A 17,211-nucleotide genomic window follows, 5' to 3' on the forward strand; every position below is an offset into this window, starting at 1 on the left:
GAAATGCACTCCCGGCAGTGTGCAAGGCAGGGGGTGGGGGTGGGGGGGGGGGTGAGCCAGCCGGTGTTTCTTGCGGACAACACAACACATATACTGTCATTTATATGCATTCAGTGGCCCGGGAGAGGTGCGCCGGTATCCGCGTGCCCACTTGATCATATGAATACAAAAAGGAGTTGAGATGTATTTACCTTCCTCTCGCCACAGAATGTTTGCCACTGGAACACAAAAGGAAGACATGGACTTGAAACGGATTTGTTTTGGCTACTCGGAATAGCTCATTAAAAAAAACAAAAAACACTGAGCATGAATTCAAAAGTCGCATATTTTCTGTAGAACAACAACAAAAAGAAAAAGGCTGTTAATTGAAATCTCGCGCCATTGCTAGTTTTGAACTTTCGATCGGCAAATGTTAACATAGGAGTCGCAAATTTGTGCGGCTCGTGGTCCCAAACCCAAGCGAATAGCACGGCTTTTTTCTCATCAGGCTACGTCGGTTTATTTTTACATTTTTTTTTTCCCCTTACGTGTCTTCTTGGCGGAATCTTCCACAAACAGCGACGAGATGTCCTCATCTACGCCCACCTCGTTCTTGGCGATGCAGGTGTAGGCGCCCGTGTCCTCGTAGCGGACGCTGCCGATGAACAGCTCGCTGCCGTTTGCTAAGACGAAAGGAACCCAAGAATTTTGCAGGCATGTTAAGTTATGCTTTGGAAAACGACTTGGGCCTTACCCTAAAAATGCTCTCCGAATATTTTGCAAATTCGGCAGTTCGGCGTAGCAACATGCAATATAGCGGACGTGTCTATCAAGAGTTAGACCCACCAAAAAGTCTGAAGAAGTCACGCCCGATGCTAATTTGGTGTCTGACGACGACGTTTCCAAGAAGCGGGCAGACGTTGGGGGGCGCGGTTCGATCCGTTAACCTCCTCGCAGGAATAACCTCGGACCGCTTTTAACGTCAGGCTCAAGACATTTCGGGATGTTTTACGACTTATCAATTGTGGAAATTGAAGGGTTAAAAAAAAATGCATTCAGTGTTCGAATGACGAGGATCGATGTTCGTTAAAAAGGTAGTTTTAAGTTGAAGAAGGCCTGAGGGTTGCTGAAGAAAAAGTTGGCCGTGAAAATCCAATAGCGGATTCTCGTTGACTTCCCCCAAAAAAAAAAAAAAAACGAAGCGAGATGGAAATGGCCAAAAGGAAGCCGCGCTTACCTTTGAGAGAAAGCTGCTTGGCGGAGCGCGGCTGCAGCTCCGCGCCGTTCTTGAGCCACACCAGCTTGGGATCGGGGATGCCGTCGGCGCGGCAGTGCAAGCTGGCCGACACGCCGGGCTCCTGGGCCTGCGTCTCCGGGTACACCAGGATCACCGGCGGGACTGCAACGCGCAAACGAGACGGGGGGAGGGGGGGGGGGGGTTAAGACCACCAGCGACGCGGAATTACTTTCACGGCGGCGTGGAATGAATTCGCACGGCCAAGCGCTCGGGGGTTGGTGGTGGTGGGGGGGGGGGGGGGGCTTTATTGCGGCTGCTGCATGAAAAAGGTGTCGGACTACTTGGCGGCGCCCGAGGGGAGGAAAGCTGTGAGAGAATGAAGACGATGAATGACACCTCCGTTTGCAAAAAAACACCTCAGAGCCTGACAAATTCTGTTTTTTTATTTTTTCATTTTTTTTATGTAGCTTTGGCATCTACGCAGGTTTACTGAAGGGATAAAAATATCATAAGCATCGAAGGGCAGTCCAACCAAAATGACCACAACACTTTTGGGAAGACGCTAACAACGTCATCTCTATGTTCCCCCAAGACTTGAACGTGCGTTCATCTGACTTTTATTGACTTTTTTTTATTTTATGTTGCTTAAGAAAGCAAAGCATTTTAAAATCCCCCAAATGCGCCCGTGACTGCGATGATGGGGGACAAAGTGCCGCTGGAAACGAGAAAAGGAAGCGAGGCGGGAGTTAAGGTATCAAGGACGTGCGATGTCCAAGTAGGGATTAGCTCATAAAACCGCGGGCTGGACTGACCGTTGACCTGCAGCACGTGCGTCTGGGAGATGTCCTCGTAGCCGTAGGCATGGCAACTGTAGTTGCCCATGTGAATGGTCGTCACCTTGGTGATGTAGAGCGAGCCGTCGTCCCCAAAGTCCTTCAACACACACACGCGCGCACACAGAGCAGGCGGCAAATGTAGGGAGGCTGAAACGAAAAGAAGGCGGGGCGGGGTGGGGCGGGGTGGGGTCGGGGGGTAGTGGCGGGAGAAGAATGGGATGCCGACACAAAGGGGGCCGAGGGACGGGACGCGGGACAATTCCGGGCAGGCTTGATGGAACGCGGCGGGATCGCGGGAACCATGCATCAACGCCCGGGCTGGCGTTTGGGGAATTTGATCCTTGGTGCTGACAAATTGCAAGGGTTAAAAATATAACAGCCATTAGCTTGACGAATGGGAGCGCTTGTTTGCGGCGGCGGCGCGCGCCCCAGGGGTGGGGTAGCGACACACATTTTAAGGGCGGATTAAAGCATTACGTTTTGTCTTCCCCGCCACGCGGCGTTTCCCCAAACGTATTCGCTTTAGGGCGGTCGACAATTCTTTTGGTATGACATGGAAAAAAAAAAAAAAAAAAAACAGGCACCGATGGGCCGAGCGATCCGTGGTGGGCATGATTGACGTCGCGTCTTGCGTCCAATGGCGGCTGAAAAGCAGGAAGTCGTGACCTGTATCGCATTCATTTTGAAATGCGACTGCATCTGCGCGTAAGTGGGCAGGAATCGATGAAAATGTCTTCTTTCCTGCAAATTCACACTCTTGCGAGCGTGAAAAGACCTCAAATAGCAAGCGAGTCGATAATACGGTCGATCCGTACATTGAAAACATTGCAGAAAGTTACGACATTTTGTGTCGCGCTCGCCTTCAAGTGACTTTTGCGTCAACTTTGAATGTCACGGAATCACATTTATTTTCACGTTGGTCGCTTGGCTGAGCTGTTGCGCACGTTGGCCCGAGACACCAACACTTCTTATCGCCTTATTTCTTTATTTTTTCCCCTGTGCTCTGATTGGAAAGATGAGCGTCGAAAGAAAAGGAAAAACGAGGACAGCCGGAATGGGCCAAATGCTTTGCGAGCTATTCGGCGAGACTTGCGCTGTGACTCGCTGGCATTGTGCGGCAAATGTAAATGGCGGATTCCAAATGGCAGCCGGCATAATGGGATGTTAACCTCTTTATTTCATCAAAATGTACAACGCGGCAAATTACAGCGGGCCCCGTTATTTCTATCAAGGCTTTTGTGCGGCTAAGGACCTCGGAGGTGGCCGGCGGCCGTGTTGCAAATCATGAAATTCCAATTTGTGATCCGAGATTTGTTCTTTTTTCTTTTTTTTTTTTTTTTTTGGGCCGCTCTGAAGCCTGAAAAGTGTCACCGGCGCGTTTTGCCCCGCCATCTCCAGGCACGGTAAAGACCCTTCATTTCACGTGCCTTTTGTGCAGTTAATCACGTTGCTGCCACTTACATGCAAATACAAAAGTGTTGCGCGCCCACGAAATCAAAATGGATTATTCATTGCTTTTATGATGAGTGGCAATTTGCCACATCGTACGTCCAATTTGGCTTCCCGAAACGGTCTCGTGGCGTTAATACGCACGGCGACTCGGGATTTAATATTTTCGAAAATGTAAATGCACAAATAGATCATCAAACATCAAACACACGTCGCAAAGTTCAAGGAACGCTGTTAAATCACAGTGAAAGGGAAATTATACAAACATTTTTCCCTTCAAAAAGTTCATACTTTTTTGTTTTGATACCGTACGTACAAATTATTGATGCGTATACATACACAAAGCTACCATCGTTTCACCCCCCCCGGCAAAATTGCAAAACGACGAAAAGGAAGGCAGCTTACGTTGATATCCTCCAGGTCCAGGAAGTTGAGAACCACGCCGTTCCTCTTCCAGATGATGGGCGGCCGCAGGGTCCCCTGAATGGCGCAGGTGAGCACGGCGCTCAGGCCCACCGTCACCGCCGAGACGCTGACCCGTTGATCCTCCGCCAGGCTCAGCTGGACCACCTCTGCCAGGAGGAGGGGGGGGGGCATGTGTGAATCGGTTCCGCAATCAGGGAGGGAATAATCGTACGATGAGAGGATAGGCATCACGCAAATGTGCCGATGCGGCAGAACAGCAAACCGAGGCTTATTACGTCTCCGGGGGGGTCCGTCTCATTACTAGCGGAGCGAGGAGGATAAACAGCTGTCCTGACGTGACTCGGCGCGGGAATAAAAAGAGCATGTGGCCGAGGACTAAATATCATTCTTCTCATTAAGGCAAATTTATGTTCATTTGAATGGTCGCGCATGATTCCGTTCACCTTTTTGTGAGCAGACCGGGAGTTATTTTCCACTTTGGCCGCCGTTCATCGACCGGCTGCGGCGTAGGGTGAATGTTTCCGTGAAGGGGGGAGTTTTTTGCGTGGTGATTTCGGGGTCGGCCTTGAAACGACGTGAGGCCACCGGCTGAGGCTCGGGCAAAATTGTTGCCGGGAAATTTGTCCGCCACCCAACTGCAGTTCAGTTTAAGAAGCTTTGCAGCCGTCGCCGCATGGCAAGATTCCGGAAACGGGATCTGTTCTTGACAAAAGACGCAGCGGAAGGCCTGCTACTATACCGCCACTGATGGAACCAAAAAAAAAAAAAAAAAAACCCCAGAGGGAGCAGACTTTGACACAAAGCAAGGAAAAGTCTATCCGGAGGGCCGCGCTGAAAACTCGGCATCAAAAGCTCCAATTTCAGCTTCGGAGAATGAGAAAGCTTTACTCTTAGCGACTCGTGCTCTTCTGCTCGAAGCTGTTGGCTTTGCGCAAACACCTGCTCCATGAAATCTGCCATGCCCGTCTTAATACGTGCCGGGTCAAGGTTGGGCTTCCTGGTTTGAAAAGCAAAGAGACAAATTAGCAAGGCGTCGCCGCTTCGGGCTGCCCCGCGCAGGAAGTTATCGGCCTCGGCAGCATCGTCCGTTCCTCTGCTTTCCCTCGTAAAGGCGGCGGAGAGGCGACAACAGAGTCGTCAGCTCTCCGCATCGATAATTCCTCCAGAGATCCCGTACGTGCTCCGCCTGCCACCGCTCTCACTTCCCGTCAGGCACGCTCGCGCCTTCCCGCCTGGCTCCATCGTGTCCCTCTCGTTCTGACTCACGCTGACGTTTTTTTTTTACCTCCTCCTTCGGTTTTGGGGCCATTCTAGTCCGTCCGCGTTTCTCCACCCATTCAAAAAGATTCCTGGAATCCAGGTCATCCATTTCTTTCCTTAGAATTCCACCGCACATATAAAAAAAAAAAAAAGATTGACGCGAATAACGCATTCATAAATGCTCCTTATCTTTCCCAATTCAAACTGTTCATGGGAACTATTTTCCGCATGACTTGCGTTTCAGAACCACTGCTGCAATGACCCCCCCCCCCCCCCCCCCACCTCCTCACCGTTAACACCGCTGATTGATTAGCGGAGCTCCCGGAGTCCCTGAATAGTCAATTACTGGCTTGTGTGCAAGGAGGCTATTCCGGGAGAGAAACGGGTGGAGGGAACCTAGCGGTGGGGGGGGGGCATCATTTTAAAGATAATGTCATGACATCCTCGCCCGGCCGTGCGGAGCGACACGGAGCGTCCGCCTGTGGATGTGCAATTTGTCCCCCCCCCCCCCTCGCTGTGTCAGAATGGGTTCAAGTCACGGGAGGAAGCCTTGAATAGCTTCACGAGAGACTCTCGCGTTTATTTATCCGCCCGCATGTACGGCAAGCGCCGGACAGCCGAGCGGACGCTGGTCGGCGAACCCGAACCGCCAGGCCCGAGACCACCGACCGACCCTCCGCCCTTAACACCATTCGCCGAAAGGGAAAATCTCCAATCCCCTCGGGGACCTGTCGAAAGGTGTTTTTGCGGGTCATCTCTCATTTGGCGGCAAGGGAATCAATTTATTAAAGTGATGCTCGGTTGCGAGCGCGACACGAGAGCTCAGACGCTCCCGATAATCCTTCATCCTGACAATGAGGAGCACCTAAGCTCCACTGCAGCCGGCCTCTTTCCGACAGCCGCGGCTAAGTGGTCTTTCGTGTTCCGGCAAGGAGTGGGGGTGGGGGTGGGGGAAGAGATATAAAAGCCGACAGTGGGTGTCAGAGGGTAGAAGGGGGCGGGGCGGTTTGATCTGACCCAAGGGTCGCAATCCGGAGAGAGCGTGGGGGGAACGTACTGTATACCGCCGGCATTGCGGGCCTTTACTTTTGATGTCGCCCCCTAGCAGAGCGATCGCCCCCGGGCTACGTTGGCCGAGTGGGCCGGGATAAAATCTCTGTCCGCCTTAGTGAGCTGTCGAGAGCGCGCCGAAGCGACAGGCGGCGCCACGACTGCTTATCTCAAGGCCGCCGTAGCCGAGGGTGAGGTGCCCAAAGGAGATTGAGACAAAAACCAAAAGCCCGGGTGCTCAGACTGTATACTTGGCTAAAATAACCTCAATCCGACCCAACGCAAACCCCGCAACATAAACGCCAATCGAGGTGGCCGTCCGCCTGACAACCTCCGGTCTCCAATCAACCATGACACCTTTGACCTACACGTAAACCTCACTCACTCTCTCATAGTTTCCTTTAAGCCCCCCCCATTTTGTAATCCTCAACCTGATCAAAACGTGCCCCTCATCCTACTGAATATGGATGAGCCGAAACCAAAAGAGCTACGAGGTGTCTGTTCGGAGTGCTACAAGCTGTAAAATACTGTCGACTCACTTGTCTTCCCCGTTCAACTCTTTGCTGTGGTGTTATATAAGAGCCCCCCCCCCCCCCCCCCCACCTCACCCTTCGTCCGTTTCAATACCATCCTTTAGTCAAGACATAACCGCACGACTATAACTGAGCCATCTGGCCAACTCGCTGACAATCCACATCGAGCAGATGTTTTCCTTGAAGGGAACAAAAGTTCCCTTGAGAGTATCGGAAGGAAAGATGACTTTCTCGGCTGCCGTGGCAAAAAAAAAAAAAAAAATGGCTGACGATAGCGAGCCAGGGTGAAATTTACAACTCTTTGTTCAAAATTTACATTGACTAACATTGTCAAGGATATCAAGCAGAGGCGCGAGTTGCGTCAATTTCAGGATTTGGAGGATTTGCCCGTCCCAAACGCGACTTGACAGGTTGGTAACGTCGCATTCACCTCAGGGTTGATCTTCCCGACGGCTGGTCAAGCTTCATGTCGGCGATCAGGCGAGGGCGCGATCAAGTTAGAAAATACGAACATGACCCGATGGCAACTTGAGACTTGCTTATGTACTGATTTTATTGCAAATGTACTGATTGGCATCATAGAAAGGAAACGGAATGCCAGATTGTGTTCGGCGCACCATCGGTTAAGTTGGCTCCAACGCTCCCCTCGGTAGCAAAGCAACGAGGGAGCTAAATTCTTCCCGATATGAAGAGCGCAGTAGAAGAAAAAGGCTATCGGGGGTCAAAGTCAAGCCTCGGATTTGCATGTCTGCGGTTAATTAAACACGAAAAGTTGGCCGGAAAGGAAGAAAAGGCGAGCGGCGCCGGGGTGGGACTACCCTGCGTGTCATGACGGCGGATAGCGCGAGATTTGCCCGACGACCGGCCCACCGCCCGCCGGGAAGTCGGGACGAATGATTTGACATGATCTCTGCGCTCGGCGCTTCCCAGCGTCGAGTGCAATTTGTCTTCCAAGGAGATCATCGTGCCAAAGCTGATATTAGTCACTTTGGCGTGTCTGGAGCGAGGATTAAAGTCGACTCGCAATTAAGGTTCTAAATTTAGACGTGGGCTTTCATCTCGCGATGAAATAAATCGTCTTTTTCCACACACACACACACACAAAAAAAGATCACGCTCATCATGATAAGATGTTCAAATCAATTATCTCTTCTGTGAAAGGGATACACAGACGTGTGTGAAAGATGAGAATCAATTGAGCTGTGTTCTATCGGAAAAATGGCAAGTTCTCAAGTTGACGAAATCCTCATCTTCCGTACGAGAACTACAAAGCCTTCCTCGTGGGGTCAGGTAATGACACCCCCCCTCTCGTTCCGCGGAGGTCGACTCGCCGCGTCCGAGTGTATAAATCCCCCGCATGGCAGCGCTGCACAGTGGCTGCACAATAAGTGTATTGCCGCCATAAAACAAATTGATGGCCGCCGAGGTTTGGCGCTTGTGTTTCTTCATTCAGCCGCGCGGTAAATGATTGCTTCCCTGCCCCGCCTGTGCTCATCTCTGCCTTACATCAAGACACCCGTGTTCCATCTGCCCGCAGTGTGCGCGCACTGGTTGGGAGTGAGGCGGGGCAGATGGCGGCGGTGTTTGTGGGAGGGGGGTCGGGGGGGTGGGGTGGTTAGGGTCCGTCACGTCTTTCTGCACCCCTAATTGTTGATCGTGCACTTCTTTTACTGCAACTCTTCGTTTCCTCTCCTGCTCTGGGTAACGACGCCGCTCGCACTAAATAAATGATTCCGATATTAAACAGACAGGCGGCAGTTGCCATGACGACCGGGCCCGGCTATTCCTCGGCAATTGTACAGCGGGCTGACGGCCGGAATAAGGAATTCCCGTCTTTATGATTGCGATTGTGGCTTCGGAGGGGATTGTTGGGAGACACAAGACCAGCCCGCGTGCCTTTTTTACCACTGCACGGTACCGACTCAGCTCGACTTCTTGAGAGTCGCCGTAGTGTCTACATGGCGAGAAATCACTGACATGAGCCTTCACCTCGAGAGAAACATTCCTCAGGGAAATGTTCAAGGCCCACTCATTTTCTAGATTTGATAAAACTCATGGAATACGTGCATATTTTTTTTTCCTCTCCCAAAACTTTTGTCCAATATGGCGACACTCTGCAGGGAAGCGTTAAGTCCCTTTCAAAAAAAAAATCCCATTTAAAAAAAAGGCTCTTGCAAGTAATGTCAGTTGTCCGAATACTTTTGTCAACATAAAACAGTTTCCTCTCTCTCTCTCTGTCTACTTGGCCGTAATTCTCGTTTCCTCCTCCAGCTTCTGCCCCACTGCTCTAGTGATTAATTAGTCAAATGTGCCTCCGCTGCAGCGTCGCATCCACCGCGGCGTAATTCCACCGTTATACGGGAGTAAACAAGCAAGGGAAAATGACGAGAAGAAGAAAAAGGAGAAAACAACGGGAAAGTCATCCTCATTAAGAGGCTTGCCGGGCGCGGGCTCTTTATAATGGGAAAGTTGGGAAAGTGGTATGCAAAGTCGGACGCTTTAAAATTCACCGCCATCCCTCGCCCGCCCGTCCGTCTCTGCAGCATTCACCCGGTCCAGACCGTCCACTTCAGACTTGGACCAAAATTTGGGTGGAAATGTTCACGTATGCAACGACAGACAGTACGCTGTGTAAACCCCCCCCCCCCCTGATGTCGCCAAGTTAACAGGAGCAGTCGAGCAGATCGGTTCTCTTCCTGATAGCAAGCGGCTAATTGCTTCTGGCTAAGACATGAAAGCTTGTTCCTGTGTTGGTGTTGTTTCTCTTCTGGAAAATAAATGAAAAGGTGTGCTATAATGTATGTACCCTTTTCCTCCGTGTAGCTCCCGTCACCAGCGCAAATGAATGTATGATGAAGTCCTGTTGACTGCTAAGCGGCGAAGTACCAGCGACTGGCATGAAACTAGTTTAGTACCTGCCAACCAATCAAGTGTGACATAGCAAGTCAATCTTTCATGAGCAACCTATTTCCCAAAAATGTGTGGGTGTGTGTGAGAGCCCCTTCTGAATTATCTCACTTTTTTAAAAATTTTAATTTACATTTAATTTACATAATCCTGCCCCCACACCCCCAGTTTCTATGGCTCGGAACCGCCCTCTCAAAACAGGCTAATGTCCAAGACAAATGCGCTTCTCCATCCTTGGGTATTTTGATAAAAGCACATCACCGAAACCCTGGGAACAGGTTTAGAGTCCTCTCTAATAAAACGCCGCATTGATGGATAGAACAAAACAAAACAAAACAAAACAAAACAAATGATGAATGGCTTTTTAAAACAGGCTTCGCGTCTGCTTTCACCGGCTTTTGGGTTCTCATATTGTCGGGGAATTAGGGTGGATGTAATTAGATGAAGCGGGCGGTGTCAGAGGTGCTGCGATTCAAAGGCGGCGGCGCATTAGACGGCTGAGCAGGTGCCTTGGCGGATAAAATTTTTTTTAAAAAACGAGCGATCCGCCCGAGCTCACGCTCTTTGTGCTTTGTCAGTGAGGAGATATGTGGACGTATCGTCGTGCTATTGGTGTCACTCGCGAGCGAACTTCTGCCGGAAGTCTGGCGGATGCGTTTTATCGTCGCCGACACCAGGCGGATTTCGGCGGGAGCATTATTGAATAAGACCGGCAATGTTTTGAGACCTATTTGCCTGCGTTTTCTGTGTTTGATGCTCGCATGCTAACGTAGCAGCCACCAAGACTGCGGCGGATTAGCAAAGCACAAATACGTTTAGGGGAAAACGTCAATTTGGAGGGATTGCCGTCAATAAAATAAATAAAATCAGTGGAAACTATTTTCATACACCTTCATATTTGTGCCATTGCTTTTTCAACAAATTTCTTTGGATAAATTGTCAGCTAACATTAGCGCTAGCACCAAGCGCTTCCAGTACAAGTGAGGAGAGTTTGTCCGAGCGAAATGGGGTTCGTGTTTATTTTATTTTTTTATTTAACTACCAATTTATTCCACTATCCACAAAACATGGAGCCAATTAAAAATATGAATAATGCGTCATACAAAAAAAAAAAAGACACAAATGACTCACGGAAGGCGGTGTAGAACTCGTGCAGGCTGAGGTGTCGGTCGTTGTTGTAGTCGTCGTAGCGCAGAAGATCCTGCATGGTGCAGTGCAGTAAGGTGTCGTCCAGGTGCTCCTTCATGGAGATCTAACATACAAGAAAAATATTGAAGTGCATTTTTCACGTCCCCCCCCAAAAAAATTTACTGAATAAAAGCTACAATACAGTTTAAGTAACAAAAATATGGACTGTCATGTCAACCACAGTGCAAGAGCAAATAAAATAGTTGCATGAGTACATTTCCTATGGTGGTTTGCCTTCCATGTTAGTTTTTTTTTTCCCATCCTGCAGCCACGATTTTGCCGCCTTCAAAATACCCCCGTCCCGGTTTATCTCTTCCAATTGATTGTCTACAGTAGCGCTGCGCATGTGTTGAGGCGGATTAGAGGGACGTGACAAATTTAATTAATATATTTTGGGGCCTTCGGCGGCCGACCGCCGCGTGTTCCACTGATAGCGTCTGATCTGACCGTGGGCGCGCACATTAAACACTCCCCCGACCAAAGTGCATGACTTTTTTTTTCCCCCCCGCCGCAAAGACCACCGGCGCTTGTGTCTGTTTTGAGGGGCGACTGCAATTCATCTCTATTTACATTCCGCGACGAATGTCGGAAGCCTTTTCAGGGCCTCGTTGGCATTAATATTTGCCGGTTGTCGTCATCTTTGGCTGCATCTCAATGCGGTACACCTGCGAAATAAAAATAATGAAATGATGATTCTTATTCTTCTTATTTATTCTTATTTTTTTTGGTTTGGAAAAAGTCAGCCATAAATCACTCTGGAGTTTTTAATTTTAAACAACCAAGCGCTACGTCGGCAACAATGGCGGCGAGGTGACAGAAGATTAATTACTTGCAATGTTTTATTCAGATTTGGCAGGCGCTTATTAATTTTAACGCGGGATTGTTTTTGTTTTTTAACGCTTGACACCACTCAGCCCAAGCTGTATTTTTATTGTTTTTAAGGGTACGATGATTAACTGTGAACTATGGGAATTAAGATGAATAGACCACCCCTTTGCCCCCCCCCCCCGACTCCCCCAAAAATATAAATCGATAGGTTCTTTGTGTTGTTTTGGTTCCGCATTTTTCGGATTTAGTTTTGAACTTAACAGAAAGTCAATGAAAGTCAAGCGCTCACACTTTAAAGCGCTGTAGGAGTCGCTAGCACACTTTCAAACGATCACAACTTGCACAACGGTGCACTCGAAAGGCTAACGCTAACACACCAACGCACGGCCGCTTTCGTCACACGAGTTTAGAGCCAACCCCGCTCTGTGAGCTAGTCAAACCACAAACAATACGAAAGATCAACCGCAAAGATCAGTTCGCGTTGGCCGCCGCCCACCTTCTCCAGTTCCTCGGCAACCAGTCGTCCATCGCGGTTCGCGTCCAAGTACTTGAACATGGTGTCCACCAGCGCCCGCCTGGCCTCCATGTCCCTCTGCCGGTTGCGTTCCGTTTCAGGGTTTCCCCGGGTGGTCTTCATATCCAGCAGCAAGCTCTTCAGACGGTTGTACTCCGACATGGTGCACGCGTTACCTGCCACACCGGAAAACTCAAGCTCATTCGGCTGAATTTGTTCATGGACTCAGATGAGCTGACTCAAAACCATTCCAGTCAATGCGTTCGCTCACTCAATTAAAATGACTGAAGGGAAAATAGAAGACTTAATTGCATTCAAAGCAACGAATCTGCTCCCGGACCCACCAAATCATCTTTTGACCGACACGAGTTGGCAAACTTCCTGACAACTTGGGATGATTTGAGTGATTTTTGTACGGTCATATCCTTTTTTGGCACTTGTTGCATAACACGGACTCATTTGCATAATTTGACAGCGCGTCAGCTCCAGTTAATTACGAGTAATCCACGTGAAGACAAAAGGTAAACATCCGCTTTAGAGGAGCTGAAGATCCTCGGCCTCCCTTTTGGGGGTGGGTGGGGGGGGGGGATTATGCCGCCTTCTCACCACCAGACGATACGACGCTTTTCAGAAATGGAGAGGCCCAAATTAATCGCGGGTGGCGCCGGCGGCATTATTTTCTCCGACAAGCTTTTCCAAAATCAATTAGGACGCCAAACACGTCTGCCGCGCACTGCGAGTGAGCCTTGATGCCGGTGGAGGGAGGATGCGTAAATAAACGACAAACGGCGGCAGCGGGATTGTTTTTTTTTTTTTTTACCCACTAAGCATTTTGACAGGAAAAGGGAAAGTGTCCTATATGAATAAGTCACCGTCTGCTGCAGGCGGTGCGACAACTTTCACACCTAATCAACAAACGACAGTGTGCAATAATCTGAAATCTTGTGATGTCACTGTCGCGCAACAGTTACCTCCTGCCTAGGCACTTGAATCTGCCTGAAATTTTTTTTTTAAACCACAGTTGATTTTAAACACTTCACATTTGTCGAGATTTTATACATTTTGCATGAATTCGATCAGAATTTTTTTTTTTTGTAAAGAAACGTGACAAATCACTTTCACTCTCAACTTTCAAATAATTTCATAGGAAAGTGACATTTGAAAGCTTCATTTGAGGACGGTCTTGAAGCATATTTAGCATCGACACCGCAGCGCAGCGAGCAGCCCCCGCTGAGTCAGACTCACAAAACATGCACATATCTTAATGCTTATGCAGAAGTGCGAGTTAGCTGACCAACAAACAACTCCCCCGCTGCCGTGAATCAAACTCAGGGTGACCCAGCATCAAATCTGCCACATGGCAAACCATTTAGTGGTTGAAATAAGTCGCACTTTAACTATTTGCGGGAGTGTTGGAACATGATACAGCAAAAGGTGGGAAGTGAGGAAGTCACGCTAATAGGCTAACAATGTAACGATTAAGTGGAGTCTGGACAAAGGAAAACGACGCCACTTGGTGAAGGTAGTCATGCCAGAAGAGAAACACGGTTGATTTAGCTGGGAAATAATTAGCCGGCGTCCGCTGTGGCTAACAGGAACAAGCTGAGGCTGTTACCAATGAATAGGCCTTCTTGTTTTGACCTCAACGAGACTCATTTTTTACATTTGTCATTCCCCTGTATGAGATATGGGTTTGGTTAGCCACGGGCGGGTGCGCCGAAACGAGGTCGCCATTAGAGAGGCGTGCCGGTGCTGCTGTTGCTGGCAGCAGGTAGGAGGGGGGGGGGGGGGGGGGAGAAAGGATGAAGAACAACGGGGTCATTAAGTAAGAAAAGGGAGCTAATGAAGGGGCAAATTAACAAAACGCAAAAATCAACAAACGACGCGTAACTCACCGTCGCCTTTTGTTGATCATTTAGCCTCGGCTAAACAGGTCACAAATCAACTCTAAATCAAGAACCGAACTCCATTCGCCACCTACCATACCATACAACATTTATGCAAAAGGTGCCATTGATTTATTTATGTGAATGCCATACCTTTAATAAATCACTATTTTTTTTGTTCCAATTTAAAAAAAAAAACCACCATCAGCAAAGGGTAGTTTGTGTCATTTTCAAGTAATTTGAAGTATATTTGATAGAAAATCAAGACCTGTACCGAATGTTGGCGTGGCGTCTATGAGAAAGGAGGCAACTCGTTGAGAAAATGTCAACGTTAGCCTCTCTCGGCACCTCACTTGTCGGGTCTGAATTATTTTTGAAACGCGGCGCTTATGAGATGGAAGGCAACTGCTTGTCAATATACAATATTGACAAAAAGGTATTTATTCCGGTGCTAAGCTGCGTTTCACATTTTTATTTCGACGTTGGCCTATCAAGGAAGCAAATGAGAGTCAGGCTGCTTCCTTCGCAGGAAGCTAACAAACATAAACAGCAGCGATGCTTTTTCCCATTCAACTGTGCGTGAACCCTCAGGACGACTTGAGGCGGAGCTTAACATGTGAAAAATGCGCGTCGGGCGGCATCGCTGGAGTTTACTGCAAAACTCCGGAGATTTGCGGAATAATGAATGGAGCGGGAGCAATTAGCCAACGAGGAAAGAAGGAAGGAAGGAAGGACGGACGGGCAAATAGAGTAATTAACATTGCAAGCAGAGGATTAACTGCCATCTTCACGTTCATAATGAGTCAAAAAAGACAAAAGTTATTATTTTTGGCCACGTCTCCATCGAAGCAATAAAATGAGTCTGCTAATTTTGTTCACTCAGACACACTTCATTTCTTCATATACTCTCCATACCCTCCAAAATAATAAAAAGAAATCATCTTCATTGCTACTCTCTCGGTAAGATGGTCTTTTTTTTTTTTGACGAATGCGCCGACATGGCGGCCATTAAAAAGTAAGATAGCCGGAAAAAGAATCTTGCTGACGCGAGTCAAAAGTCACTTAGGCGTGCGCGAATTCAGCTTTGACCTCAGATGCACTTTCTTGGACATTGTTAAAAAAAAAAAAAATAAATAAAATAAAACTTTTCGGTCTGCTCTTTGATGGAGAAAATGATTGAAATTGAGACTGAATTAAAAAAAAAAATCGAGAAGAAAAAGTTCCGCCGTATGGTCGTGAAAATACAGTAACTTCTTTCAACAAAACGGGACGGGTCTGGAACTTTTTGATTGCCATCCAGTTTTATGTTATCCCCATTTCCATAAGATCTGTCCCATCTCCGTCGCGGCCTCGCTTTCACGTCGTCTCCTCGTCCCATGTCAGAGCCATTTATAGCCATCAGTGACACAGGGAAAAAAAAAAAGGCGGAAACTCTCCGATGAATTAGCAGACAGGAGGTGGTCTTGGCGCACTAAACTAGGCCAGCCGCCGAGTCACGTGTTCTCCCGCCGAGGCAAGAACGTGAATTTCAAATGTGACACCGTGATTGATGAGCGTGCCCCCCCCCCGCCCTCTGCCGCAACCTCCCCCCCCCCCGCCACCCCCGTTTTCCCGTCTTCAATTACCGCCATGAATAAATGCATCGATCCGTCTCATGACTGGCGCGTTTTACATCTTCCGGGGACGCACGTCAACGCCGGATGCCATCAAACGCCGTGTGTGACAAGAGGGTGCGCCACCCGTCACTTTTTAAAAATGCCGCACTACATGAGCGAAACAAAACAAACCAAAAAAAATGTAATCGTGACATTTTAATCTGGAATCATCTCTGACAGATTTTTTTTTTCCCCCCGCTAAAGTTCATTAGCAGCCACTCATGTTCTCGCTCTTGAACCCGAAAAAATTGCTGCTCCGTGGGTTTAATACCAGATCTGCCCGTTTGCTTCCCTCTCCAATAAAGGCAGTGTGCCCACTGAAATGCAAAACAGTTGTGCAGTTGAGCAAATGAACCCTTCGGGACGCCAGTTGGGTGATTTAAATTAATCCAACTGAGAACTCTTGCAGGGGTGCAAGTACAAAGTCCCGGCTGCTTGCTAATGCTAACCACTTCTCAAATTCTCTTTCAGTCAGCCAGTTTCTCCTCGTTCATTTTTCATTTCAACATTGCCGAGATTAAACGCAACGCATTCGATATACCGTTCACGCCCGCAATCTCCGACTCGCTTTCTTTCCTCTCCGGGGTCCCGAGATGAATCGGCATGGCCGATGTCGCAGTAGAATTTCAAGACGGAAGATTAACGTTGCTTACGTCATGACTCGCGTGGCTAGCTTTGGGACGCTAATTGGAGCTTTGGGCAAAGTGGGCCGGGGGGTGTAGGGGGGGTGGGGGGGGGGGCGGTGTAATGAAGAAGTAATGTACTTTGTGCAGGAATAGCGGGGGTCCTCAAGGGGACATATGGAAAAGGAACGTTTTGATGTTATCAAGTGTGAAATGGAACATGAATGTTGAGTTATCTGCCGATTTCTGAAAATGTGTCTGCGTGTGAGGCCTTATGCCACATTGGGACTGATTGACACACATACCCCCCCCCCCCCCGAATAAACCACACTGTTCCTCATTCAATGGGTTGATCAGCTCAGCTAGAGAAAGTTCCAGTACCAAAGATTCACTTGTGTAACAGTCAAAGGGTAAGCAGAGCTGCAAAGTTAACACAGATTAGCTAACAGCGATTCTAGCGTTAGCCACTGACGCGGCATATTTGGTTTTGGTCATGCGCGTCTATCGCGTCTAACTACCTAAATAGCGCCAACGTAAAAGCCATTTTTTTTCGTCTAAAAAGTGTGTCAGGGAGCAGCTGTGCTTGTATACACACACACGCACACGCACACACACACACACACACACACACACACACACACGCACGCACTCTGAGGTGTCACGTTCCGGCCGTTCCCATGGCAACAAGCCGACAAGGAACGCGAGATAAGGGCGACGTTGGCCGTCCCTTACAAAGACGAGCCGCTTAATCATCGACCCGACGGCGCGTGCATACGTCACAGCTCCAGAATGGATGTAATTAACATTGGCGCGGCGCTAAATTAAAGTTAATGAGTGCAG

The 17,211-nt window shown here is 48.7% G+C and overlaps 1 protein-coding gene across 2 annotated transcripts in view; it reads right to left on the bottom strand.

Moving 5' to 3' along the window:
• fstl4 (follistatin-like 4) overlaps window positions 1-17,211 on the bottom strand; it is a 70,716-nt gene that overhangs the window by 9,522 nt on the left and 43,983 nt on the right. Inside the window, exons 1-8 of one of the 2 annotated variants that reach the window (XM_086131284.1) lie at window positions 16,290-16,365; window positions 12,190-12,383; window positions 10,809-10,929; window positions 3,907-4,073; window positions 2,029-2,149; window positions 1,217-1,378; window positions 528-662; window positions 192-218 (exon numbers count right to left, since the gene is read on the bottom strand). In XM_086131284.1, coding sequence (XP_085987410.1) covers window positions 192-218; window positions 528-662; window positions 1,217-1,378; window positions 2,029-2,149; window positions 3,907-4,073; window positions 10,809-10,929; window positions 12,190-12,383; window positions 16,290-16,353 — 991 coding nt within the window. In that variant the 5' untranslated portion in view covers window positions 16,354-16,365. Of the gene's footprint in view, window positions 1-191; window positions 219-527; window positions 663-1,216; window positions 1,379-2,028; window positions 2,150-3,906; window positions 4,074-10,808; window positions 10,930-12,189; window positions 12,384-16,289; window positions 16,366-17,211 lie in introns of those variants that run through there. The other variant, XM_086131283.1, reaches the window with a different exon arrangement.

This window comes from Hippocampus guttulatus, chromosome 15 (genome assembly GCF_054856545.1).
Source record: "Hippocampus guttulatus isolate MCC_2025c chromosome 15, RoL_Hgut_1.0, whole genome shotgun sequence".
In the NCBI taxonomy this organism is placed as follows: domain Eukaryota; kingdom Metazoa; phylum Chordata; class Actinopteri; order Syngnathiformes; family Syngnathidae; genus Hippocampus; species Hippocampus guttulatus.